The sequence below is a fragment of the Triturus cristatus genome, chromosome 11, assembly GCF_964204655.1.
Source record: "Triturus cristatus chromosome 11, aTriCri1.1, whole genome shotgun sequence".
Lineage (NCBI taxonomy): Eukaryota > Metazoa > Chordata > Amphibia > Caudata > Salamandridae > Triturus > Triturus cristatus.
The window spans coordinates 1,113,809,980-1,113,837,101 of NC_140594.1; the positions used below are offsets into that span (position 1 = coordinate 1,113,809,980).

At 48.0% G+C, this 27,122-nt stretch overlaps 1 protein-coding gene across 5 annotated transcripts in view; it reads left to right on the top strand.

Moving 5' to 3' along the window:
• The window catches only part of ABCC5 (ATP binding cassette subfamily C member 5), a 343,171-nt gene that overhangs the window by 243,096 nt on the left and 72,953 nt on the right, over window positions 1–27,122 (top strand). For all 5 annotated transcript variants that reach the window (XM_085635623.1, XM_085635619.1, XM_085635620.1 and 2 more), the window contains 2 exons: window positions 9,239–9,385; window positions 9,686–9,815. In XM_085635623.1, coding sequence (XP_085491749.1) covers window positions 9,239–9,385; window positions 9,686–9,815 — 277 coding nt within the window. The remainder of the gene's footprint in view (window positions 1–9,238; window positions 9,386–9,685; window positions 9,816–27,122) is intronic.

Genomic DNA, 27,122 nt, shown 5'->3' on the forward strand with positions numbered 1-27,122 from the left:
TATCCACCAGCCAAGCAAAGGTAGTAGGTGTGCCTAAAAAACATAAGGCCAATCTGCCCCAACAGGAAGCAGAAACAGGCCAAAAATTCACCCTCATAAAGGGGGAACGACCCTTGCCCAAGGGGTCACTCCCCAACACCGACATTTAAAAAGCCCTGGTGTCTACTGGCTTCAGCCCCCCTAGGGGACAGATGGGCATGAACACATATGGCCAATCTGCCCCCAAAGGTGCAGAAACGACCACAATAATTACCCGATAAAGGGGAGCGACCCTTGCCCAAGGGGCCGCTCCCAACATCACAGAAACAATCCCTGGTGGCCTAGTGGGCATACCATAAAACTGTTTGAGTCGATCTGCCCTTCCAAGGGGTCAGAAACGGCCCGAATAAATGCTCCCGAAAAGAATCCCTGGTGTCTAATTGCTTCTGCCCCCCATGGGGCGAATGGGCCTAGACTCACAAGGCCGATCTGCCCCCAAAGGGGGCAGAAAGGGCCAAAATAAATGATCCCCAAAGGGGAGCGACCATTGCCTAAAGGGCCGCTCTCCAAAAACAAATCTAATTTACAAAAAATCCATGGTGGCCTAGTGGACACAGGGGGCAGACCCCCCCTAAACAAATTGCTCCCCTATGGGAGCAACCCTTGCCCAAGGGGTCACTCCCCGACACACAAAAAAACATCCCTGGTGGCCTAGTGGGCACACACCTACCTATTTAAATAGATCTGCCCAGTGGGGGCGCGCGCACAGTTTTTTAAGGGGGGCAGATCCAACTACATAATATTGGCCAAGAGGCCGCTCCCCGGCACAATTTAGGGCTTAAAAAAAATACTAAACCTGGTGGCCCAGTGGGGGGCACACACACACTTTTAAATTATAAAAATAATTAATGATCTGCCCCCCAAAGGGGGGGGCAGACCCACCTACATTCATATGACCCCTAAGGGGATTGACCCTTGCCCAAGGGGCCGCTCCCCAACACATTTTGGGCTTTAAAAACTCCCTGGTGGCCCAGTGGGGGCACACACACCTTCAAATTAAAAAAATAAATAATGGATCTGCCGCCCTAAGGGGGGCAGACTCTAACACCAACAACTGACCCCCAAGGGGAGTGACCCTTGCCCAAGGGGCCACACCCCGACACAATTTGGGCATTATAATAATAATAATGAAAATCCCTGGTGGCCCAGTGGGGCAAAAACACATTCAAAATTACATTTTTAAATAATGAATCTGCCCTTCAAAGAGGGGGGGGGGGCAGAACCAACGACTTACAAATCACCCCTATGGGGAGCGACCCTTGCCCAAGGGGCCGCTTCCCGACACAATTTGAAGCATAAAAAATAAATAAAGCATCCCTGCTGCACGATTGTGCACCAGCGCGATCGTGCAGCAGGAATGCTCTTTAAAAAGACATCAGAGGAAAGGAAAACCCTTTCCTTTCTTCCGATACCTTTTTAAAAATACCCCCCACCCTCCACGGTGAAAAACTCACCTTCCTTTCCCCAATGCGCTGGAAGCAAATGACTTCCAGCGCGTCGGGTAAACAAAGGGAAACCCTCATGACGTCAGCGTGCCTCGCGCGCTGACGTCATTGACGTGGCAGGGGGGGTGGGGGGAGGCAGGGGAAGCACTTCCCCTGCCTTCCCCGGTGAACACAGGGAGATCGGTGTCCCACGGGGGGAGCGCCAGCGCTTCCCCCGTGGGTTGGTGTCACGACGGCCGGGAGCTGTCATGAGCACAGCTCCACTGTGACTCATGACGGCTCCCGGCCGTCGTGAGCACAGAAGGGGTTAAAGCAGTTTGTTTCTTATATTTAAGGTGCACAAGAATTGCAAATAAGAACCTGATTAGAGGGGCAACGGTCTATGGTATATGGAATTAAGTACCTCCAGTCAAACTTTATGGAATATTGCAAATTAGAAAGGGGTCTTGTGATCATATGGAGCCATAAAGTCACAGACCAAGTGCCTTGTTAAATGCCATAGGTGTCTTGCCATGATTTATAATGTAGGACTCATGGTTCTTCATTCCTTGCATTATATGGCACTCTACTTTCCTGTCTGCAATGTTTCTCTCGTCATCCTAGTGTTTTGGTGTGCTCTCCTCTCTCTCCTCCTCCCCTTCTTTAATACGTTATGTCCCTCTTTGTTATAAATGCTTTATCTCGCTATTTCCTAATTATTTTTATAATCCACCACCCTCAGTTTCTCACCTGCTCTGTTCCCACTTTCCCAAATCAATTTTTTCCATAGTTGCCAAGTGGCATGTCATATGTATCATGTGGCCAGTCCGAGCTTTTTGGCCAGTGTTTGTGAGACAGTGCCATCTTTCATGCATGGTATGCCCCCACCTTTTGCTGAATTGCTGATGTACTTTGACGGAGTGTGCCCTGGGCTCCTGCCAATCAGGCACCCAGGGCCTGTGTTCCTTCCCTAAAAACTGCATGAAGCCTAAACCCAATTGGCATCTCTGGCCACATGTCAGCCCCTGGTAAATTGTACCCAGGGCCTTGTAACCAGAGAAGGCCCCTAAGGGCTGCAGCACTTATTGTGCCATCCTTAGAGGCCCTGTACCCTAACACACACACACTGCCTTTGTAGGCTGAGTGTCTTGGTGCAGAACAAAACAGTCGACATGGCACACATCTCTGTGTGCTATACCCACAACACACACTGCCCTGGCATACCTCAGTCACCCCTCTAGCTGGGTGCCCTATGCCAGTGGTGTGGTTATAGGTGCATGAGCCCTGTGCCCCTACAGTACCCAGGTCCATTCCTGGGCACTGCAAGTGCAGTGCTGCCATTAAGAGTATATGGTGCTGGGACGTCGTCAACACTAACTCCACAGCACCATGATGGCATCACTGAAGACTGAGAAGTTTGGTATCAAACTTCTCAGCACATTAAACCCGCACTGATGCCAGTGTGGGATTTAATGTACAATTCACAACGGAGGGCAACTTAGAGTTGCCCTCTGAACCTAACCTACAATCCACGTCCTGTCTGAGAGGCTGCCTAGGCTGTCACACAGCAGACATGTTGCTGGATCCCTGGGTAGAGAGCCATCCGCTCTCCTGGGCCTGCAACAATGCACATCCTGGGCGAGGTGCTAGGGCTCCTTCCCCAGGATGGGCAGGGGAAGCTTCAAAGGCATGCTGCATTTGTGAGCTTCTCCAGACCACTTGCTGTACTCAGCAACTGGCCCCCACCGGTTCTGGCCCCCACTCTGGTGGGAAGACTGGCGAAAAACCCCAAGGGAGGAAAGGGGGTGTGCCAGCCTCTGCCAACCCCACCCCTCAGGTGGGGGAGGCGAGGTGAAGCACATCTCCGGGCTTTTGGCATCCTGAAGATGGGGGAGCCCTGCCCAATCAGGACTAGGCTCCTGCCCCCCCTCCCACTGGAGAGTGGCAGGATAGGGGGTGTACCCACCCCAGGGAAGGGACCCATTGGTCCCTGCCCTATACCTACCTGTAACGCCCCTAAATTTAGTTTTTAGGGGCACCCTGAACCTTCCTTCCTCGGATGCCAAATCCGAAACAAGCAAGAAGAACAAGAAGAAAGAAGACCTGCCGTGCAGCTGCTAACAAGAGGAAGACACCAACTGACTTGGCCCCAGCCCTACAGGCCTGTCGACCATCGAAGCTGCTCCTGCTGAAACCCAGCGTCTCCAGTGGTAAGCAGCCTCGAAAACCCCGGAGGACCTGACTGCCTTGTGACTCTAAAAAGATTAGGACTCCCACGAGCAATGGTTCTGCTCAAAGCAAGTAACAAGCCCCTGGTGCCAACCAGGAACCACTACTCCTGCACACTCTGCACCCGCCAAGCCTGGCCTGTGCCGGAGTGGACAAAGACCACTAGGACGTCCCCCCGGTGACTGTGACCCAGAATCCAGCACCCAAGGACCCACCTCGACGCTCCGGTTGATGCCTGCAGCCTCAGAACCAGGGACTCCTCCAACCGCGACCAGCTGAGGGTAAGATTTCCCGACGCGAAAGGACACGCCTGCACCCTGCGGCCCCTGTGCCCAGCTCCTGGGTGCCTACCTAACCTACAGCTTCCCAACTTACCTCTCGAAGTGATGGTCGCACCTGAAGAATCTTCGTCCCCGGACTTGCAGCCTTTGTTCGTCTTGTAGCTTCTCCATTGGAAACCATTGAGCGCCGACTGCTCAAAAGCACCCTGCACCCAGCCGCCCGAGTGCTGCTGGAAGTGGAACCTCTATCCTAATCTACTTCCCCCACTTGCCCTGAGTAAGTGACCAGGAGCCCAGCTCCCACAGCCGCGTGGCCTGTTTGCCAGCAGCCACCAACCAAAGGCCCCCGGCCCGCCATAGGATAACATTGGGCCTAACACTCTCTGCACTTGGCTGCTCCTGTGGCGCTGAGGGTGTAACAACTGTACCTACCTGACCCTGGGAGACCTCTGAGTCTATGCCCAGAACCTTAACTCTGCCAGTCGAGTACTTACCCAAAAGCCGATAACTCACTTTTCTTCCATAGGGTAACATTGACTGGTTTCGCTTTTAAATTCTTCTAAGTGTCTAGTTTTGAAACTTTAAAATATTCACCTAAAATCAGCCGAATAACGAAAACGAAATTACTCACCTGTTATCAGGAGAGATCCCAGTGCTGGATCTTGGTGCCCAGCACTGACCCTGAAAAGTAATTACAACCGTACTTACCGCTAACTTGATTTTCCTCCATAGGATAACATTGCCTGGTTTTTGCCAGAAATTCTTCTGTGTCGATTTTTGAAACTTACAAATATTCCTTGAAAGAAATTGTTTTTGTTATACAGGCAATTTTTTAACTGTTTACAGGAGATGCGCCAGTGCTGGATCCAGGATTCAACACTGAGTAAGAAAAAGTAAAGATAACCCTACTTACCTGCTAAGTGAATTTTCTCCCATAGGATAACATTGGTGATTGTATGTGAAAAAGTTTATAAGTGTCCACTTTTTTAAAATACAATAATATTCCTTAAAAATCATACCTGTAACCAAAACGTATTTACTCACCTGTTTCCAGGAAATGTCCCAGGACTGAATCTAGGATCCAGTCCTGTGGTTAGAAAAGTAATCCTAAAAGTAATTAATTGCATTTACTTAGAAATTCCTATTGAGCTCAATGTTATGATTGTGTTTGAATTGTGTTGCCTATTGCAACAACTGCAACTATTGCATTCAAAAGTCTATTGCTTATTGAAAGTATTTAACTAAAGCATCTCATTCTGAAAAAGTATATTTTGATACCTATTGTTGGTTCTAAAATAAAACAATTATATATTTTTATACAAAACCATTGGCCTAGAGTTCAGTTCTTGAGTGTGAGACCATTTGCTGGCTGAGTGTGTACAACAAATGCTTTACACTGTCCTCTGATACTGCCTTACTGCTCGACCAAGCTACCACTTTAAAGAGTAAGGTTATATCTAACTTTAGCCTCTGCCAAACCTCTGGGGACTGTGGACTCTATACACACTGTACCTATTTGGGAACAGTATATACAGAGCCACTTTCTTATAGTGTCACTTTATGTATTCATCATTTTTGAGTCATTCAAACAAAACTTTGTGTCCCAAAATGCAGCTGCATTTAGCATAAAAAAGCCAGGCTATGCCAAAAAAGTAATCCATGGCATCAGGCCACTTGACAGCCCTAATCCTTGTTTCATAGTTATGTACACCACTCACTCTTCACTCATCTTCCTTCCTGGATACGATATCTCCCTGCCACACCCCTTGCCCCCAACTTTATGCCTAACACTAGTTTATCTCTGCATTAGGCCAGCAAAGACACATTTCAGGAAGAGCTTCATATTTACTTTGGTATTTGTGAGGGAAGAAGCTTTTCAGGCACCAGAATATATCCTCCTTTTTCTTGAAAAAGAAGTTTGTGTTTTCTTTTCCACTCTATTGTTTTAGTTTCTTTCTTCACACCTTCTGAGTTGAAGTTGCTGTTTATCCTCTCCCAGTGTGGAGGACAAGAGCATTCTAATGCCAGGAGTTGCTTGAAACCGATTATTGCAGGACTGTAGTGAGATTTTTTGTGTATTCGTGGTGCATTTTGACATCCGAATGCCCATGTTCATAACAAAATTAAGACCGCTCATAAGGAGATAATTTGCTGTATACATATTATATTTGCTTGTTTGTTACGTAGTTTTGTAATTTTCTAAGAGCTCAAAATTTGCAATACTACTACTGGCTATTTAATGGTACTCAGTTCATCTTTGGACAGCTTTGAAAACCTTGCAAAAATATATACTCCAGTCATGCAGGTTGCTTCACGTGTCAGCAACAAGTGTTTAACGTGGCGAGCCATCTTGCCACCTGTTTAACCAAAGTGTTGATACTACAAGAACAAGCCTAGGAAACGCCTGGAATTGGGTGTATTTGTGAAGGTTATAGAGGCCTCAAGTACTATTGTAGAGGTTATTCAAAACAATAAAGGCTTTATCAGAGATAATTGAGGAAACCATTGCCATGGTGGAAAATCTAATAGGCGCTCTCCTTTTGCAAGGTAACCAAACAAGTAATGAAAGTAGAGGTAAGGACATTGGTGCTTAAAGTCCTGTCTCAGGAAACCAGTGTGTTCTCTTGACCCGGAGATTATGAAGGAAGCTGTGAAAGATGCAACATTGAGTTGACCACCCTCCTAGAAAGTGCAGAGGGCCCCAGTATGGAGTTATACATGGAAAAATGGATTACAGAAACATTGAAGGCTAGTGAGCGGTGTTTTCTTTCATGATCACATGGGGTAGTAGCACATAGCATCCCCATCCCTACATATTACCTAGGGTTGGCCACCAATAAAGGTCTATTATAGGGTTGCGAGGAAGAGGGGAGTGCCACATCGCAGCCTGTGTCCAAAATCGTGTTGTTCGTGGACAGTGCACTAGCCCTTCGGCCAGGCCTTCGTCCAGCTGGCAATGGTGAATAGACATTACTTAAAGTTTAATTGTCACAGACCGTCTTCATCTGTTAGTTTAGCAAACAGTTGGTTGTCGGCAGCGTCCGAGAAAAAATAGATTTAAAAAGATTGAATCAGTTTTGCCTGCAAGGCCTCGTAAATATGTTGAGAACGATTGGACCCATTGCTGAGCCCCGAGGGGTCTCACAAGTGATCTCTTTTAATTCTGACTAGAAAAGAGGAGAGATGGCCTTTGAGCAGTCTGTTGGAAAGGACTTCACTCATGACTCAGTTTCCCAGAGGCATTTGAGAAGTCTAGAAGGAAGCACTAGTGCTGCTGCAGTATTATCCAGATCGGAGTGGGATGAAGGTCACTAAATATTGTAATTATAACTACCTATGTACCATGCTGGGGTCGAAATGAAGTTTTAGCCTATTCAGGAATGCTGTTTTATTCTATGAATGCTGAAAGTTGATTGATGATAAAACTTTTTTGCTGACTTTTATTAGAAAAGCAAGTAAAAGAATGTGTATTTCAGAAAGTAGTCTACCTGGGGTGTGGGAACTGGTAGTGGGTGCTTCTTCACTGGATGAGAGTAGTTTATTGATAGTTTGGACACAGAGTTCAACTATGTTTATTTGAGTTGGGGACGGTCTAGGAACAGAGCTCTGAGGTCGAATGAGGAAATGGGATGGTGAACTTTCCCCGTGGCGTTGGCTGTTTGATCAAATTTCAGAAATTGGGATGTCTGTTCATCGTGAACTCCACTGGCATGTACAGCTCTTTTATCTTGACTTAAAAGGTTGCTGTGGCAAAGGGTTCATTCCCCTTGGCTCTAGGCCTATCTGTATGACTGTCGGATTGATTGTTGTACATCGAAGCCGTTTACCTACTGACACTGATGATTGCAGGGGATGTATTAAATATAGAATTCAGTCTAGTTTGTTGTCTTGAAATTGTTTTCTGTTATGGGATTATCTCTGCTATCCATCAAAATGTGCATGATCCCAGGAACAATTTTGTAAATAATTGTTACATGAAAAATGTAGACCTAAATGAAAACGTGTATAAGAAAATACATTCTTTAACAAATTTAACACAATATGCATTTTGTTGAGAAACAAATGACATTTATAGCTTCTTAAACGCAGTCCCCTGGCACAACAGAAAATCTTTGACGTGCCTTTTTTCTGTATTCTCTCTGAAACACAGTCAGATGAAAAGATCTGATTCAGACTTACTGTTTTAGAACGTTAATCTTTTGGTCTAGGGCAGCAAAAAGACTCTGCCAGTCTAGTTTAAAGATAATGGAATGGACCGGTAACATATGCTTCCCCTTTTTGTAAGAGGCAACAACTACAGTGACAAGAAGGCTCCGCAAAATCAGTGTTTTCAAAATCAGTAGAACCAAAGAGGCAAGGACTCTCAGCAGCATTTTGAAGCTTTGTGTAAGCCCCTTTACCTGGATAATTTCTGAATCCACGAACAACCCTGTCTTCATGTGTTCCAGAAGCATGCTGGGAATTTATTTTAAATGTTCTGATCCTTTCTACTAGATTTCCTTCAAAAATAAATTCCTTAGTTCCTCTACACTGACTGATGAGAAGGCAAGCAGCTTCTGAAATTCTCAAAGTGCACCCTCTATCTATATATATAAAGCCTGTGGGTGTTTACTTTTTCCCTTCAGTGTTTTGCTTTTAAAGGGGTAATAAGGGCAGTGATGTTGCAGCCAAATGTATCTTGTGTACAGTTTAACTGATGACTGTTTTTTTGTTTTTTTTCTTAACAACAAAAATTTGAAAATGTATCTTGTTTTCTCTTACTTAATTTTCTTTATGTGTAAATGTTGTTTAAAAAAAGTATTCCATGGATACAGCACATGTACAAAGATAATCTAATGCCTATGGGTTCAGAGAGAAAAACTATGACAGAGGACTAGGATTACAGGTAAGTAACATTTTCTTATTTGCTGTCTTCACCTTTGTTTTATTTTTGAAGAGCAAAAAACGGGGAAGCCGAGGGCAAACGCTGTCCATCTGCAGATGGCATTATTGCTTCTTCAGGCTAAATTTTGATCCATGCCATCTAAAAGATCAGCTTTGTGTTTTGGGAGAGTGGCTTTAATATCTTTGTAACATGCGTAATGCAAGAGGAATGGGTTTCTTAAATCGATGCAAGACTTGGTATTGAGTTTTCTTTAGTGCCAGTATTGTTGCCATTCAATTTACAAAAGTTGTTTTCAGCAACAAACCTTTTAAATGGCTTTTGTGATGCAAGATCCAATACGTGAAATGTAGATTGTGAAATTCTGTCCTTGTTTATTACAGAACACCTCCGTATTGCTGGGAAACGAGACAATAGTGAGCCACAGCATGAAGGATAACCCTCGCATGCATTATTATGCAGGCGTGTATGCACTCTCCATGGTGGTAATGCTGATTCTCAAAGCTGTACGTGGAGTTGTCTTTGTCAAGGTGGGTCCAGGTTCTTGCTCTTTTATAAAAGAAAATACCCATTTTAGTTCTGGGTATCTGAAAATTAAAAACGTATACAACTAAGAAATGATGGTCTTTGTTTATGTTCATTTACACATGAGGCCGTTTTTCCTCCCATTCTTTCCCTGGTCTCAAGTCCTTTCAGTGATGCATTTTGATTCTTATACTACTTATTTGGCTCCCATCTAGTGCATATGTAAGATGTATGGACGGGTACGGAGAGAGTTCTCTTCCTGCATTGTTAGTTTTGTATAATTTACTTTGCCTTTCCATATCCAGGGAACACTGAGAGCATCTTCTAAACTCCATGATGATCTCTTCCGTCGCATCCTCCGCAGTCCAATGAAGTTTTTCGACACCACACCCAGCGGACGCATCCTGAACCGGTTCTCCAAAGACATGGATGAAGGTACTTATTTCCAAGTCCCTGTAACTAGGGCATGTCCGGTTAACAAGTTTAATTTGTTGGGAATCTGTTTCAGTGGAATTTGAGGTCCTTGTTCTTTCTTGGAGCTGCACTGAATTTTCATATCAGTTGATGCATAAGAGGCAGTATGGGCAGTGATTTATCATAAGCAGTGTTTACGTTTGCACCTTGACATTTCATTTTATATATTGGCATTTGTATTTATTAAATTTCATATTGTGCAACAGCGCTGGTAAAATCAAGCTTTAAAGTGCATAATAACAAATAATACAAAACCGTATTATAAACGCTACACTACAAGCAATATCATGTAATAGAACATTACCAAAAAGTTCACACAACCTGTTAAACCCCGAAGCAGCATTTTATTAAAGGACGTTTCACTATTAAGACCAAAATGTAAGAAATAGAAAAGAAAAAGTGCAATAAATAAATATTTAATCTTAAATGTATCTTTTACTTTTGTAATCCAAAACCTAAAAAGATGCACATTTTCCATTGCTTATTTATTGGACAACCATAATGCTCACCATATGCATCAGTGACATCACTGGTGATGTTACTACAAGTTTACCAATGATTTATCTGTGGCATTTCAGAAGTGTCAGATAGTTGCACTTCCTTTAAACCTTTTAAACTTAACACCAAGAGTTGTTTCTTTATATGTTCTTTGTGAGGACATCTAGATGTTTACTTTGATATTGCAGCCACACAGCTGAATTTAATAGGTTTAAGGATACCTGATTTTTACTGACAGTGGTACTGTGCCTTACAGGTGCATTTGAGGTGTTTAAGGATAATCTGTCCCTAGATAATCGAACTACAGTAGACATTCTTTCCACAATGTCTAAGTACTTTAGGTGGTTTATGACATTAATGTAAGAAAGTGGCTCTGTATATACTGCATCAAAGTAAGGTTCAGTGCGTGCAGAGTCCAACAGTCCCCAGAGGTTAGTTAGATATAACCTTACTCTCTAAAGTGGTAACTTGGTCGAGCAGTAAGGCAGTATCAGAGGACAGTGTAAAGCATTTGTTGTACACACTCAGCCAGCAAATGGTCTCACACACTCAAGAACTGAACTCTAGGCCAGTTGGTTTGTATGTAAAAATATATTGTTTTATTTTAGAACCACAAGTAGGTATAAAAATACTTTCTCAGAATGAGATGCTATAGTTGTATACTTTCAATAAGCAATAGACTTTTCAATGCAATAGATTCAGTTGTTGCAATATGCAACACAATCCTAACACAATAATAACATTGAGCTCAATGGGAATTTTAAGCAAACTGTAATAATTACTTCATGTAGGTTTTTCTTACTCTGGGCTGGATGCTGGATTCAGTCTGGGTGCATCTCCTGTAAACAGTTGAAATAAATCGTTTTTGTAAAAAAGGCGATTTTTAAGGAATATTTCAAAGTTGCAAAAATCAACACTTAGAAGAATTTCCAAGTGAAACCAGTCAATGTTACCCTATGGAGAAAATGTAGGTTATCTGCTTTCAGGTAGGTACTCAACTGGCAGAGTTAAGGTTCTGGGGTTAGACTCGGGGGGTGGGGGGGGGGGCACTCCCAGGTTTACGTAGGTACAGTAGGTTCGAGGCATGTGGGCTGCTGAATTCATATCTGTGCATAGATCGCCGCCTAGTGTTGGGTCCGGATGTTTGCACGTTGTTGTCCTGGAAGAGTCTTCGAAGTATCCTTGGATAGGTGACTCCTCCCCTGGACTACAGTGCGCATGGGCATCCTCTCCATCCTCAGATTGTTTTTTTCCGCCATTGGGTTCGGATGTGCTATCTTAGCTCAAGTTAGGAAAATATTTTTTCGAGGCCAAAAGGCCTTTAGTTCGCGTCGGTACTGTTTATCGATCGGGTTTCGATAGAATTTGTTAGTTTACTAACTTTCAGCACCGACTGCTTTCGCATTTACCTGTCCATCGACGACTTCGACGATGGAATCCAGGACGCCATTCAAAAGGTGTCCGGTATGCAATGCGAAGTACCCACACATCGACGTCCATCCGGTGTGCAACAAATGCCTTTCGCCGGACCACGACGAATCAACATGCATGGCCTGTGCCCGGTTCCGCTCGAAGAAGACTCTGCGGAATCGACGAGCGGCGAGACTCGAGGCGCAGCACGCGGCACCGGCCCCGACAGACATCTTCGGCGAGGCCGAGGACGTCGAGGAATTGGAAGTCTTGCCCTCCAGTCCCGTTTCCGAACACGGGGCCGAAGAAAGTAGCTCCAATGATGAACAAGGCCTACCTGTTCAAACCGTTCAAACACCAGTGCCACAGCCTATGGCTCCGGTCGAGGGATCGCCTTCGGGCCTTACCCGAGACCCATCCCGCAGTTCTTCGGCCCCGCCCTCGGGCCCGGCCTCGGACGTTCAGCGGCAGCCATTACTACATAAACAGGCTGGTTTCCCTATCACAAAACCGAAACCGAAAGCTGCTCAGGTTCCACCGAAACTGAAAGTAGCGCTGGTCGGATCGAGGCCTTCGACGCCAGCGCACCGCGTCGGCACCGACCGCACCAAGAGGGACTTCGGTGCCGAACTTGAGGCGGGCGACGTTGGAGTCGACAAAGGGAAAAAAGCCATCGGCACCGACAAGCCTGCTCGGCTACCGGCACCGACGACACCAAGGGCCGTACCGCCTGCTGTGTCTCACATCGCTCCCTCGCCGACACCTAAGCCTCAGGTATCGAAGACTTCGACGGTGATCTCTTCACCCCGACTCGATGACCCTCCGGCACCGAAAAAATCTACGGCCGCCTCTACGAGCCTGGCCGGTGCCAAAGCCTCGAAGGCGCCCCAAGTACGGTCGGAGCTCCCGCAGCCTCTTCGGTGCCGACCAACATTACCTTCGGCTTGCCTCCGTCAACAAGGCAGCAAAACCACACCTGTCCTCCAGGACACGTCGGGCTCCGGTTCGGGGTCACCCAACCTACGGTTACACCTGCTGAGACGTCTCCAGCACGTATCATCGACGCCGGCACTGGCAGAATGATTCTCCAGGACCGAAGGATAACTTCGGAGCCGCCATTGGACCCTTTCAGGATCCCACTAAAAAGGAAGTTGCCTGCAGAATCGGAACCTCTCCTTTATGAACCCTTCCATTCATCCTACCAGGATCCACACCGGTTCTCCCCCACACGCTCCGATACAGACGCATTGGAGGACTACATGGCTGACCAAGTCCCCTACCATGTAGACACGGACCCTGATGACCAGCAGGACCCTGATCAAACTTGGGGCGACCCTGCAGACCCCAGTGCACCTCTCGATGCACAGGATCCACAACTCTATGGGGCAAAGACATCTCCTACGGAGGATACTGCAGCGTTCAATGCTCTTATCGAACGTGCTGCCAATAACCATGGGGTGCAGCTTCACTCTGATACCATCGAAGATGACTTTCTAATGGACACCTTTGCATCCTCAGAAAGACATGTAAAGACTCTGCCAATGTTGAAGGGGGTCCTCAAACCAGCCAAGGACATTTTCAAAGAACCCACCAGGGCACGAGTGATAAACCCCAGGATTGATAAATACAGATCAGCACCTGGGGATCCTACTTACATCAGAGGACAATTACCACTCGACTCCATCGTCGTAGCGAATGCACGCAAGAGGGCACACTCGCAAACAACAGGTGACGCTCCTCCCCCGGACAAAGAGTCCAAGGTGTTAGAAACCTCTGGCAAGCGAGTTGCCGCCCAAGCTGCCAACATATGGCGCATAGCCAACACTCAGGCGCTCCTTGCTCGCTATGATAGAGCGCACTATGACACACTTGAGCAAATATTCCAACATCTCCCTGACCAGTTCAAGGAAGGCGCAGAAATGCTCATCAGAGAAGGACAGCTACTAACGAACGCTTCCATCAAATGCGCACTAGATGTTGCAGACACGGCTGCCAGAGCCATAAACACAAGCGTCATGTTGCGACGACATGCCTGGCTACGGATCTCAGGATTCAAGCCTGAGGTACAAAACAATATACTGAACCAGCCCGTCAACCCCGACTATTTATTCGGGCCAGAGGTTGACACCACCCTCGAAAAGATAAAAAAGGATACGGACACTGCAAAGTCCATGGGCGCACTACAAACTCAGTCCTTTCGGAGCGGCTCCTTTCGTCGCCCCGGAAACAAGGGAGCAGGTAGAGGACAGGGGTCACAACAAACATATAACAAAGGCAATACACAGACCACCTATGATAAAAACACCCGAGGTGGATATCGTGGCTCCAGCACAAAGGGCAGAGGACGCGGCTACGGCAACACCAGGTCCTCCCCCAAGAACAAGCAGTGACGCCCTCTCCCTTCCTCCCGACCACATAACACCTGTCGGGGGAAGGCTACAAAGGTTCCTGTCCACGTGGAATTCCATCACCACGGACAGGTGGGTCAAAGATATTATAAAATACGGTTACTGTCTGGAGTTAACCTCCACTCCACCCACAATACCACCAAGAAGCCGTCCTATGTCCTCAGAGCACTTAACGCTCTTACAGCAAGAAGTGCAAAGTATGCTTCTAAAAGGCGCTATAGAGGTCGTACCCATCCACGAGCAGGGTGCGGGAGTGTACTCCCTCTACTTCTTAATTCCAAAAAAGGACGGGTCGCTCAGACCTATATTGGACCTGAGACCCCTGAACCAGTACATTCTTTCAGAGCACTTTCATATGCTCACTCTACAGCAAGTCCTTCCGCTTCTCAAGCAGGGAGACTTCCTAGCCACACTGGACCTCAAGGATGCGTACTTTCACATACCCATCCACCCCTCACACAAAAAATACCTCAGGTTCACTGTTCAGGGGCAGCACTATCAGTTCAAAGTCCTTCCCTTCGGCGTGACAACAGCGCCCAGGGTTTTCACGAAGTGCCTAGCTACGGTGGCAGCACATCTACGGAGGCAGCATATACACGTCTACCCCTACCTGGACGACTGGCTCGTTCAAGCGAAGTCAGCCCAGCAATGTGCAAGCCACATGTCCCGCACCATTCACCTTCTTCACAGTCTGGGATTCTCACTGAATTATCCAAAGTCCCATCTCCAGCCCGCACACGTACAACAGTACCTAGGTGCGACTATAGACACTCTGGCGGCCACAGCTCAGCCAAATTTAGTGAGGATCGACAGCATACAACTGCTGATCTCCAAATTCAAACCCAATCACTCACTTCCAGCGCGAGTGTTCATGCAGTTGATAGGCATGATGGCCTCCTGCATCTTCATAGTCCCGCACGCGAGATTACATATGCGCCCACTTCAGGAGTGCCTAGCACGTCAGTGGAATCAGGCTCAAGGACAGTTAAAGGACCTAGTGTTGGTGAGCGGTCGGGCATACAACTCTCTGCATTGGTGGAATCCACAAAACCTTTGCAAGGGCCGACCGTTCCAAGAGCCTGTCCCACAAATAGTACTGACAGCGGACGCGTCTCTCCAGGGATGGGGAGCTCATGTACTCCACTACACAGTGCAAGGACTATGGACAACACAACAAAAGAAGTTGCACATCAACCTTCTGGAATTGATGGCAATCTTCCTAGCCATGAAGGCGTTCAAAGTACATCTATGCAACAAGGTCGTGTTGATCCGGACGGACAACATGACCGCAATGTACTACATACAGAAACAGGGAGGCACACACTCTCCACAGTTGTCTCATCTGGCTCAGAGCATGTGGAAGTGGGCCATTCAAAGGAACATGTTCCTCATGGCGGAACACCTCCCTGGCAAGGACAACCAGATGGCGGATCTGCTCAGCAGACACAGCCACCAAATGCACGAGTGGGAGTTACACCCATCAGTACTCCAACCGTACTTTCAGCAGTGGGGTCATCCGGAGATAGACCTATTCGCGACAAGCGAAAACGCAAAATGCCCAAGCTTCGCCGCCAGATTCCCACATCCGCAGTCGCAGGGCAATGCGATATGGATGAACTGGTCCGGCAGATTTGCGTACGCTTTTCCCCCAGCGCCATTGATACCGCTAGTGGCCCGCAAACTCCGACAACACTCCCTGACACTCGTCCTAGTTGCTCCCACGTGGGCACGCCAGCCGTGGTACACCACCTTCCTCGAACTTTCCGTGGTGCCGCATCAAAGGCTGCGGATCAAACCCGCGCATTTGACGCAGAACCATGGAGAGGTTCAGCACCCAGATCCGCAACAGCTGAATCTGGCGATCTGGCTCCTGAAGTCCTAGAGTTTGGCTATCTCAACCTGCCACCTGACTGTATGGACATCATCAAGGAGGCCAGGAGACCCACTACCAGAGCTTGCTATGCAGCCAAATGGAAAAGGTTCGTCATTTATTGCGGAAATAATGACATCAACCCGCTGGACGCATCCATCCAAAACATCATCTGTTATCTCTTACACCTATATCGATGCAATCTGGCGTACACCTCTATACGTGTCCATTTGACCGCAATATCAGCCTATCTGCAAACCAGGCAGCACCTCTCTCTATTCAGAGTGCCTGCCATCAAAGCATTCTTGGAAGGGCTCAAATGAGTCATTCCACCTAGTCACCCACCGGCTCCAATGTGGAACCTCAACTTGGTCCTCACACGCCTGATGGGTCCACCCTTTGAACCTCTACACTCATGCGAGATTCAATTCCTTACCTGGAAAGTGGCCTTCCTAGTAGCGATCACTTCCCTCAGAAGAGTTAGTGAACTCCAGGCACTAACCGTTCAAGAGCCATTTATTCAGGTTCACGCTAACAGGGTCGTACTACGTACCAACCCCAAGTTCATGCCCAAGGTAATATCGCAGTTCCACATGAACCAGACTATTGAACTGCCCGTTTTCTTCCAAAACCCACAAACTGTTGCAGAAAGGGCACTACATACACTAGATGTACGGAGGGCCCTCATGTACTACATCGACAGGACTAAACCATTCAGGAAGACAAAACAACTGTTCGTTGCCTTTGCCCCACACCACAAAGGTAACGCCATCTCCAAAGCAGGGATAGCCAGATGGATAGTTAAGTGTATTCAAATCTGTTATCAAAAGGCAAAACGCACATTAACTATTCCACCACGAGCCCACTCAACACGTAAGTTGGGGGCTTCCATGGCCTTCCTAGGAAATATTCCCCTGCATGATATATGCAGAGCAGCCACATGGTCCACTACACACACATTTACAAAACACTATTGCGTAGATGTGCAGTCAAAACAGCAGGCAGCTGTAGGACAGGCTGTTCTCAAAACACTTTTTCAGACCGCTGCAGCTGGCACGGGTAGCCGCCGCTATTAGAGGGCACTGCTATGTATTCTATGCACAGATATGAATTCAGCAGCCCACATGCCTCGAACTGAATATGCTACTTACCAGTATGCATCTGTTCTTGGCATGTAGGGCTGCTGACATTCATATCGCCCTCCCTCCTCCCCGGCGCCTGTCGCAGCTGCAGCTCTCAGAATTACTGCAAGCATGGTCATCACTTTCTGTATCTACTCCATCACTGCCACAATGGCGAAAAACAATCTGAGGATGGAGAGGATGCCCATGCGCACTGTAGTCCAGGGGAGGAGTCACCTATCCAAGGATACTTCGAAGACTCTTCCAGGACAACAACGTGCAAACATCCGGACCCAACACTAGGCGGCGATCTATGCACAGATATGAATGTCAGCAGCCCTACATGCCAAGAACAGATGCATACTGGTAAGTAGCATATTCATTACACCCTCAGCAGCACAGGGGCAGCCGGGTGCAGAGAGAGTAGGCCCACTGTTAGCCTATAGCAGGTAGGGGGCCTTCGGTTGGTGGCTGCTAGCAGGCTGGCCACGCAGCTGTGGGAGCTGAGCTCCTGGTCACTTACACAGGGCAAGTGGGGAAGTAGACTAGAACAGATGCTGCACTTCCCGGGGCACTTGGGCGGCTGGATGCTTTTGAGCCGTCGGGCGCTCAATGGATTTCAATGGGAAAGCTGTGTGATGAGCAAAGGCTGCAAGCTCGGGGACAGAGATTCTTCTGGTGCGACCACCACTTCGAAAGGTAAGTTGGGAAGCTGTAGGTTAGGTAGGCACCCAGGAGTTTGGCACAGGGTAGGGTAGGGTGCAGGGGCGTCTTTTGGTGTCGGGAAATCTTACCCTCTGCTGGTCGCGGTTTGGGGGGTCCCTGGAGTTGAGGCTGCAGGCGTCGTCGGGAGCGTCGGAGGGTCCTTGGGTGCTGGATTCTTGGTCATAGTCGCCGGGGGGACGTCCTCGTGGTCTATGTTCACTCAGGCACAGGCTGGGCTCGGTGGGTGCAGAGTGTGCTGGATTCGCGGTTCCTGGCTGACACCGGGGGTTGTTGCTGTTTGAGCAGAACCACTGCTCGTGGGAGTTCCAGTCTTTAGATGAGCAAGGCAGTCTGGTCCTCCTGGGTTATTGAGGTTGCTGACCACTGGAGATGCCGGGGTTTAGCAGGAGCAGGTTCGAGGGTCGACAGGCCAGTAGGGCTGGGGCCAAGTCAGTTATTGTCGTCCTCTTGTTAGCAGCTGCACAGCAGGTCTTCTTTCTTCTTGTTCTTCTTGGTAGTTTTGGAATCTGGATCTGAGGAAGGAAGGTTCAGGGTGTCCCTAAATACTAAATTTAGGGGCGTTACAGGTAGGGAAAGGTCAGGGACCAATGGGGTCCTTTCCTGGGGTGAGTACACCCCCTATCCTGCCACTCTCCAGTGGGATGGGGGCAGGAGCCTAGTCCTAATAGGGTAGGGCTTCCCATCCTCAAGATGGCGAGAGCCCGGAGTTGTGCTTCACCTCGCCTCCCCCACCTGAGGGGTGGGGTTTGCAGAGGCTGGCACACCCCCTTTCCTCACTTGGGTTTTTCCGCCAGTCTTCAAGCCAGAGTTTGGGTCAGAACCGGTGGGGACCAGTTGCTGAGTACAGCAAGTGGTCTGGAGAGGCTCACAAAGGCGGCATGTCTTTAAAGCTTCCCCTGCCCATCCTGTGGGTGAAGGCCTAGCACCTCTCCCCAGGATGTGCATTGTTGCGGGCCCACAAGAGAGGATGGCTCTCTACCTAGGGGTCCAGCAACATGTCTGCTGGGTGGCAGCCTAGGCAGCCTCTCAGTCAGGACGTGGGTTAGGTTCAGGGGGGTAGCTCTAAGTTGCCCTCTGTCGTGCATTTTACATTAAATCCCACACTGGCATCAGTGTGGATTTAATGTGCTGAGAAGTTTGATACCAAACTTCTCAGTCTTCAGTGTAGCCATCATGGTGCTGTGGAGTTTGTGATGACGACTTCCCAGCACCATATACTCTTAATGGCAGCACTGCACTTACAGTGCCCAGGAATGGACCTGGGTACTGTAGGGGTACAGGGCTCATGCACCTGTACCCACACCACTGGCATAGGGCATCCAGCTAGAGGGGTGACTGAGGTATGCCAGGGCAGTGTGTTGTGGGCATGACACACAGGGATGTGTACCATGTCGACTCTTTGTTTTGTTCTGCACCAAGACACTCAGCCTGCCAAAGGGGGGGCGTGTCTGTCTGTCTGTCTTCTAAGAGAGGCACAGTAAGTGCTGCAGCCCTTATGGGCCATCTTTGGTCACCGTGCCCTGCGTACCTAGGGTACCATTTACCAGGGGCTGATATGTGGCCAGAGATGCCAATTGGGTTTTGGTTTCAATACAGTTTTAGGGAAGGAACAGAGGCCCTGGGCACCTGATTGGAAGGAGCCCCAGGCACACTCAGACAAAGTACATCAGCAATTCAGCAAAAAGTGGGGTAATACCATGCAAGAAAGATGGCACTTTCTCACAATTAATATTTCAGGTTGTGAATTTTGTAGCCAATTGCAATATCCATTAACAGAAGTGTTTTCAGTTAATTAGTGTGGCTGTTATTGCTAGGCAAAAATCCCTCTGTCGTAAAAGTAGGTGAAAACCTCTTTAGGCGTGAATCTGCACCTGTGACTGTAGATGTGGTACCAGGAAATCTTCCAACAAATGAACAACTACAGTTGTGTGGCACCTGTATGTGACATATGATGCTGCAGGCCCTTTTTGAGACTTTAACTGAGATCTAGTCAAAGATCAGATTCGTAGTTCGCTGTGGTACACAGCAGTGTTGATACACCTTAAGCAGAGGGCCTGACGGGTCGAGGCTAAATTGTGAAATAAATAAGAAACCAGGCAGAAGAAACTTAGAAAGATACTTTTCAGTATGCAATGTACCGATCATTGAACCTAAAACATTTTGGTACTTTAAAATCAGGTCTTTTCCAAATGCATCAGGGAGCTTTTTTTCAGACTGTGATAAATCTCCTTGTAGGAAACTGGGTTCTTGTTGCATTTACCTCCCCACCCCCGCCCCTCCCCCCCCCACCACCACCACCACCACCACCACCACCACCACACAGGCACACTCACACACTTTTTGCCCCCTTTTTAGCTACTAGATACCGGTTTTCAATTCTAACCGTGCACTGGGGCCTGATAACCAGACCTCGGTGTCGGGTCTCTTTCCTTAAAACAGGTGATGTCTGATTGGTTTACGATTGGCCAAGAAATTTAGCACCCCTGTAAGTCCCCACTTAAAGTTACAACTTATACCTAGGACATGGGTACTAAAGATGGTCCCTAAGGGATGCAGCATATCTTCTGCTACTATAAGGGACCCACACACAAATTTCACACAGACTGCCATTGCCGACTGGTTGACATGGTGCAAACCATGAGTGAAAACATGACAAGGTACACTCCTGTGTGCCATGCCAAAGTCAATGCATTTAATATATGTAGGTCACCCCTGCAGCAGACCTTTGAGCCCTAAGGCAGGGTGCATTATATTTTATGTGAGGACATATCTGCATGAGCAGATATGCCCCTGCGAGGTCTAGTTCTATAACTAGATATTGCAAATGAACAGGGGAAGCCATCTTAAGGTATGTACTGATCACAGGTCAAACAGAGTTACCAAGCTACATAAAGTCTTCACTGAAAGCTATGGTGTTTGATATCAAACACCTAGTATTAATTCCAGTGATGTATTTATTAATAGATAAGCCCAAAGGGTACCTTGGAGGTACCCTCTGTGCTCCAATAGTCCTCTAGTGTGCTCGCTGACCGGTACAGACCAGCCTGCCACTACAGACTCTTCTGACCAACTAGGAGGTGAGGTTCCCACTCTAAGAGGTCAAGAACAATCCCTGCTCTGGCAGGATGGCTAGTGGATCTGCATACCAAGGCCAGGGGCTTCAAAGTCCCTTCTGCCTTTGATATGTGACCCTGGCTTTTCCCCAGCCTTTGGGAATGCCACCCCCTTGCCCTGAGGACCATTTGGCACCAGTACAGGCGGGGAATTGGTCAGGAGGCGTGTTGCACTGCCAGGTTGGACACACTATTAGGGTGGGTAGCCTGAAGTGAACACAAAAGAAAGGATTCCACCATCTTATGTGGGGTGGAATATGGAACTCTGGGAGAGGGTTATGCCCACTCCCCATAGGAAGTGGTCATTTAGGGGGTAAGTAGCCCATTGCCTACTAGCCTTTAATCCCCTCATTGCCCCTAAATCTAGTATTTAGGGCAGCCCATGGGACCAGAATTGACTGACTCCAGAAAAATACCAAAGAGCCGCAAAAACTGAGGAACAGCAACTGACTTGGTGCCAACCTTGCCAGCCTGCCTGCTGTCCCTGACAATTGTTCCAAAGACGACTCGTCCTGTAGCTGTTCAGCCTCCAAAAGCCTGGGAGGGCTGCCAGGACTTCGCAAGATAGTCAGCATCTCCCATGGAGTAGCGGATTTACTTTCCTTCAGGCACCGAAACGCAAGCTCTGGTTTACCGAACTGCTGATGCACGGACTCACCAATGCAGCAGTCACCCAGGAAGAGGTGTTCCGTGCTCCCAGCAGTCAGCACGGTCTCCCCAGCGAGTAAAGAGATGCTCGACCCTCCAGGAGTTCTCCAACACAAATACCCAGGTTACTGGACTGCTTGCAGCTGCCTACACTTGTGGGTGGTCCATTCGGGGCACTGACCCCACAGAGACCGACCAGCTGACGAGGGAGCTCCACACTGTAGAAGCCATCATCCAGAGTGGCCCAGATGTCCTGTTTCCCCATCTCCTGAAGCAAGTGTCTCTGACCAAGCGACCCGGCACCTATGCACTTGAGCCTCACAGCCTGAATCAAAGTGAACGATGGTGTCTCTAACACCCAGGGACCCCCAAGACCTGAACCCACCTTTGAGTTCTGCCAGACTGGTCCACCAGCCCATGCCTGCAGCCTCTTTCTGCAGGCTCACCAAAACAGAGTGGCCCTTACTGCCTCAACCCTCCGAACCAAAGACCCCTGCACACAAGCCCCACAGTCCGAGTCCAGTTCAACCGGCGGTGCATCCTGGCTCCCTAGACCCTAAAGACTCGAGCCCCCTTTTGGGTTTGAACTGATTGAGGCCCCCCAGTCTACGCTTGCAGCTTCTTTTTACAGGTACCGTTTCCCATTGACTTCAATGGGCTGCCCGACCCCAAAAATCACCTCTGCACCCAGACCTGACTAAGGTGAACTGTTGGTTCTGCCTTGGACCTTGGTCCTACTTACCTTTAGTCCTAAAGAACAGTCCTGTAAGTTGTTGACAAGAGGTCCTATGCAATGTATGTTTTCCCCCATAGGTTAACATTACCGCAAATACAGTATTGTCTACATAAATTCTGAAAACCTATCTTAAAAGTACTTACCTGAACCCACTTTGTGGGCTTACAGCACGCCCATTGCCTTTTTATTCGTCCCTTAGATTATCCTTTAAAAATGCTTATTTGCTAGTGGTGAATCCTTCCTCTTTGCCCCTCCTTTTTGTGTTTGTTTCCTTCATCGGAGCCCCCCCCCCCTCCCAAGTTCTGATATCCTTACGCTTGGGTGTTTATGCGTTCGTTTTGTGGGACTATTTTTTTCTTTGTTTCCTGCTCGTGTTTGTCTTTGCATGTTTTCTTTTTTGGGAGGGGGGGGGGGGGTTTCTCGTATTTAACGTTGTAAAGTCAGCATGTGCTTGCAGTTTGTTTTAGAACTAAATTGTGTCCCATCACGTGTGTGCACGTTTGGAAATTATTTTATTGTGTTTACACTTTTTAAAGACTGCTTCTCGAGTGCATGTCCACGACTCGTTCGCAGGCCCTCCTTGCCTTTGTCACAAATTAAAGAGCCGCCTCCTTGTTGTTGTTCTATCAAGGTGTCTGTGTTTTGTTTAACATGGGCTCACCCAATGGGACTTCACATAACATCAAATATTTCCGTATTGCTTAGAAACGTATGTCGCTTTTTTTAGCTTTGTTGTGTTTGCTTTTTTTTTATCAAAACTCGTTCACCCGAAGGCACATCGTTCATTATTTGCAATTTTGTTAATTTCTGTGCGTTGTTCTGGCAATGTAAATAACCATTTTATCTGCTGACTTTTTCATGTTTGTGGTTATGTTCTAACATTACAGCGTATAGCATGAGTCTGTAGGCAGTTGTGTAATACGAGCTGCATTTGTTGAAGAAGAGTGACTTTTCTGAAATACGTGCAAATTGTATATCAAAACGCGTTCACCCGACTTGCTTCGAGCGCATTTGTAAAGAGGGCTATAAATCATGTTCTTACCTCATCACATTGCTTTAGACAGCGCAGAGAAAAGGTAGCTGCACAGCACAATGAACTTTGATGGTGTTGCTTTAGACGGCGCAGGAAAAAGATGGCTGCACAACACAATGAACGAAGGGTGGGGCGCCTGGTAATGAATTTGAAGTCCTATTGAGAGTCCCAGTTCATGGATAACAGCAAAGCTGCAAAGCTTTGCCCTGAAGGAGAGAATGAGGAGTCTGCCATAATGTAATATGTGCACTCCACACATTTCTTTTCAGCAATTTCTTCACATTTCTGGGGCTTAGCCCGTGCTTACTAGTGGTGCTGAAGGAGTGTCGCTCATTTTCAAATTTCACGATTACGGTGCGCTGTTTTGGCAATGTGAATAACTATTTGATCAGCTGACTGTTTGTTAGTGGTTATGTCCTAACAGGACAGCGTATAGCATCAGCATCTAGGCAGTTGTGTTATAGGAGCTGCATTTGTTGACGGGGAGAGTGACTTTTCTTAAATACATGCAAATTGTATAGTGTCTGTAAAGTTAACTGGCCACTAAAAAAATAATTCTTAACTGCCCTTCAACATGAAGCATTTCCTCATGGTGTGGCTCCTTTTTTTAAATTTAAATGGACAAGGTGGGCTATTAACTTTCTATTCTGTGCAGTCATGCAATTTATCAAGCTTGAGGCCGGAGTTCCTTCAGACAGCCCCTGTACAGATCCTTTGCTATGGGGACTGCATTGTTCATCTTGGAAGGAAGGGCCAGTTCTTCTGCTGTTATTCAAGCTATTTACGCTTTTGGGGGAGGCATTTCCTTATCTATCTGCAGTTAGTGTGTCAGTCTTTTATGCCACTAACCAAACTCCATACCTCCCTATGGTATGAAGTTGTAATTGGGAACTTGCTGGGTAAGAGAGGATCAGAACAGGTTTCTCCATTGAGATACACTTCACAGAAACATATCTTGTTACAGGGACATTAATGTACAGTGTCGTTAGTTGGAATAAAGCAGTCACCATGTTGACGAACTGTGACAGTACTTGCCTTTTTTGTTATCGTTTCTATACATGTGAGTAGGGAAGTGCCCCTTTTTTACAAGGTCACCCCATACTTTTTAGGTCTCGGCTAGCGAAGGCTGCGCTTGCGCAGTCTCGCTCGCGAGATTTAATGACTTGGAGAAGAGGGGCTTGCACCCGCCCCTCTTCTCCCCTGTTCTCCATTGGCTGGCCTCTTGAATGCTGGCCAGCCATTGGAGAAGAGGTCAGTCATTCCGATTAGGCCCCGTCCTTTTCGGATCGGGGGCGTGTTTTTTGCAGAAAGTCTAATTATCTCCTCCAGCCAATGGCAAGAGGAGATGGCAGCAAAACATGCCCCCGAATCCGAAAAGGACAGTGCGTTTCTCCGAGGCATTTCTGCTCTGCCTCGGAGAAAGGCAGTGGTGTGCCTTTTGCTCTGCCTTGTTTTTTTTTTTTTAAGATCGACAAGAAACTGAGCAAGCCCTGGATCGGATTCGAAACTGGTTCGCTATATTGGATGTACCACAACTGAGGCCGCTAGGCCGCAAAGAACTCCCGTGAAAGCTTGTCTCATTCTGGACCCCACGTTCCAAGAGGCTCTCGAGCTGCGACAGACTTCAGGCTCGAGCCTGGCTCGAGCTTTCCGCGGCTCGCCCACCTCTGACCGCACCCATTTTAAGGAGCGCCTCTTACCTCACCCCTCTCACGGCCCTCCGTTTTCTATCCGTCCAACTTCCAAGGCCTATCCCAGGGTCTCCCCAGGCCCCAGACTCCGTGCTAATGAGCGCTGGAGCAGGGAGTACGTAGAGCTCCATCGCGGACGTATCCAGAGCTTTGTCTTCTGCCGTTAACGAGAGCTGACAGGGGCGCTGCGGCCATTTCTTTTCTAATTAGCACACTTCCAGCTCGAGCGGAGCCAGAGGCCGGAGAAAAGCGATCGGACAACCGTGCCGAGGCGGACAAAGTGGGCCCCGCAGCCCGTAATTAGGTGAGACAATCCTTCAGTCTGTTCTCTGTTGGAGATAGCTGGTAAAACTCCCTGTTTTGGTAAGCCGGCCTTCACAGGACCCTAATAAGCTGTAATTGTCTTCCGCTTCGCACGGCTGGTACCAGGGCCCTGACTTCGGGCCCTTCGGCTAACAAGCAGCTCCAGAGGACTCTGAGGGCAGGACGCATGCGACGAGGAGGCCAGCGTGGCTGCTGTAATTTGTAATTTTATTTATATCGCGCTTATTACCCATGACGAGGCGTCGAAGCGCATTTTGGCGAGTCGCAGGGAGCTTTGTGGAGCTACCGTTGGCATCCCTGCCTCGGTTCTTGCGACAGGAGCATCCCAGCGTTGGGTATTTAACATTTGTTTTCAATCTGGCGAATAAGAGCAGTGTTTGGGAATTGTAGATGCTTCATAAGTTTTCAAATCTTGGGATGAAAATAGTGGCAAGGTTTTGGAAGTTGGATGAGCCGGCCCCCGCTTGATCCTTAGTTTTTGTGGAGGTGCAGACAGTACTGGACTCCGAGGCTTTGCTCGAGAGTGTCTGTCACATGTTACCGCCAGTCCTGAGTTTGTGGAAGTAGGGAGTCGGGCGTCCTAGATTTTACTGGCCCCTGAGGCTTTGCTCGAGTGTCTGTCACATGTTACCGCCAGTCCTGAGTTTGTGGAAGTAGGGAGTCGGGCGTCCTAGATTTTACTGGCCCCTGAGGCTTTGCTCGAGTGTCTGTCACATGTTACCTCCAGTCCTGAGTTTGTGGAAGTAGGGAGTCGGGCGTCCTAGATTTTACTGGGCCCTGAGGCTTTGCTCGAGTGTCTGTCACATGTTACCTCCAGTCCTGAGTTTGTGGAAGTAGGGAGTCGGGCGTCCTAGATTTTACTGGGCCCTGAGGCTTTGCTCGAGTGTCTGTCACATGTTACCTCCAGTCCTGAGTTTGTGGAAGTAGGGAGTCGGGCGTCCTAGATTTTACTGGGCCCTGAGGCTTTGCTCGAGTGTCTGTCACATGTTACCGCCAGTCCTGAGTTTGTGGAAGTAGGGAGTCGGGCGTCCTAGATTTTACTGGGCCCTGAGGCTTTGCTCGAGTGTCTGTCACTTGTTACCTCCAGTCCTGAGTTTGTGGAAGTAGGGAGTCGGGCGTCCTAGATTTGCTGGGACTGTTACGATTTTACACCATTTAGCTGTGAAAAACAGAATAAACGGAAAGAGGAAGCCTTAATCACAATGCCCCTAAGCCCTCCATTGACTGCTGTATCACACAAGACTATTTCTCAAGAACAATTACTTCCTGCTTCCCAGCTGCGGTTTCTGCCCTCAGGCCCTTCAGTTCTTGCATTGGGCATCAGAAGGGTTTGTAAATAGAGCGGCCTCGCCCAAGATCACACCTCTGTGGCAGGGGGAGCCAGGACTTTCCACTGGGCATTTCCCATTTGACATCCCAAATTCAGAGAGGGGCTGCAGGGGCTCTTAAAGGGGTGAAACAACAGCGAGGCCTCATTAACATGCAAATGGTCTTTTAAAGGCCTGTGAAGTGCTTGGGTGCGGCTGTGTGTGCCCAGGAAGCTGTCTCATCCCGGCTGCCACAGAGGGGGGGCGAAGCCCTTTGAGTCCAATGCGTGTTACGCGCCTGTAGCCCATCTTTTAAAAAGAACAAGCATTTACAATGCAACAGTCTCGGCATTGTTAAAGTTAGAGCTATTGGAATTGCTCAT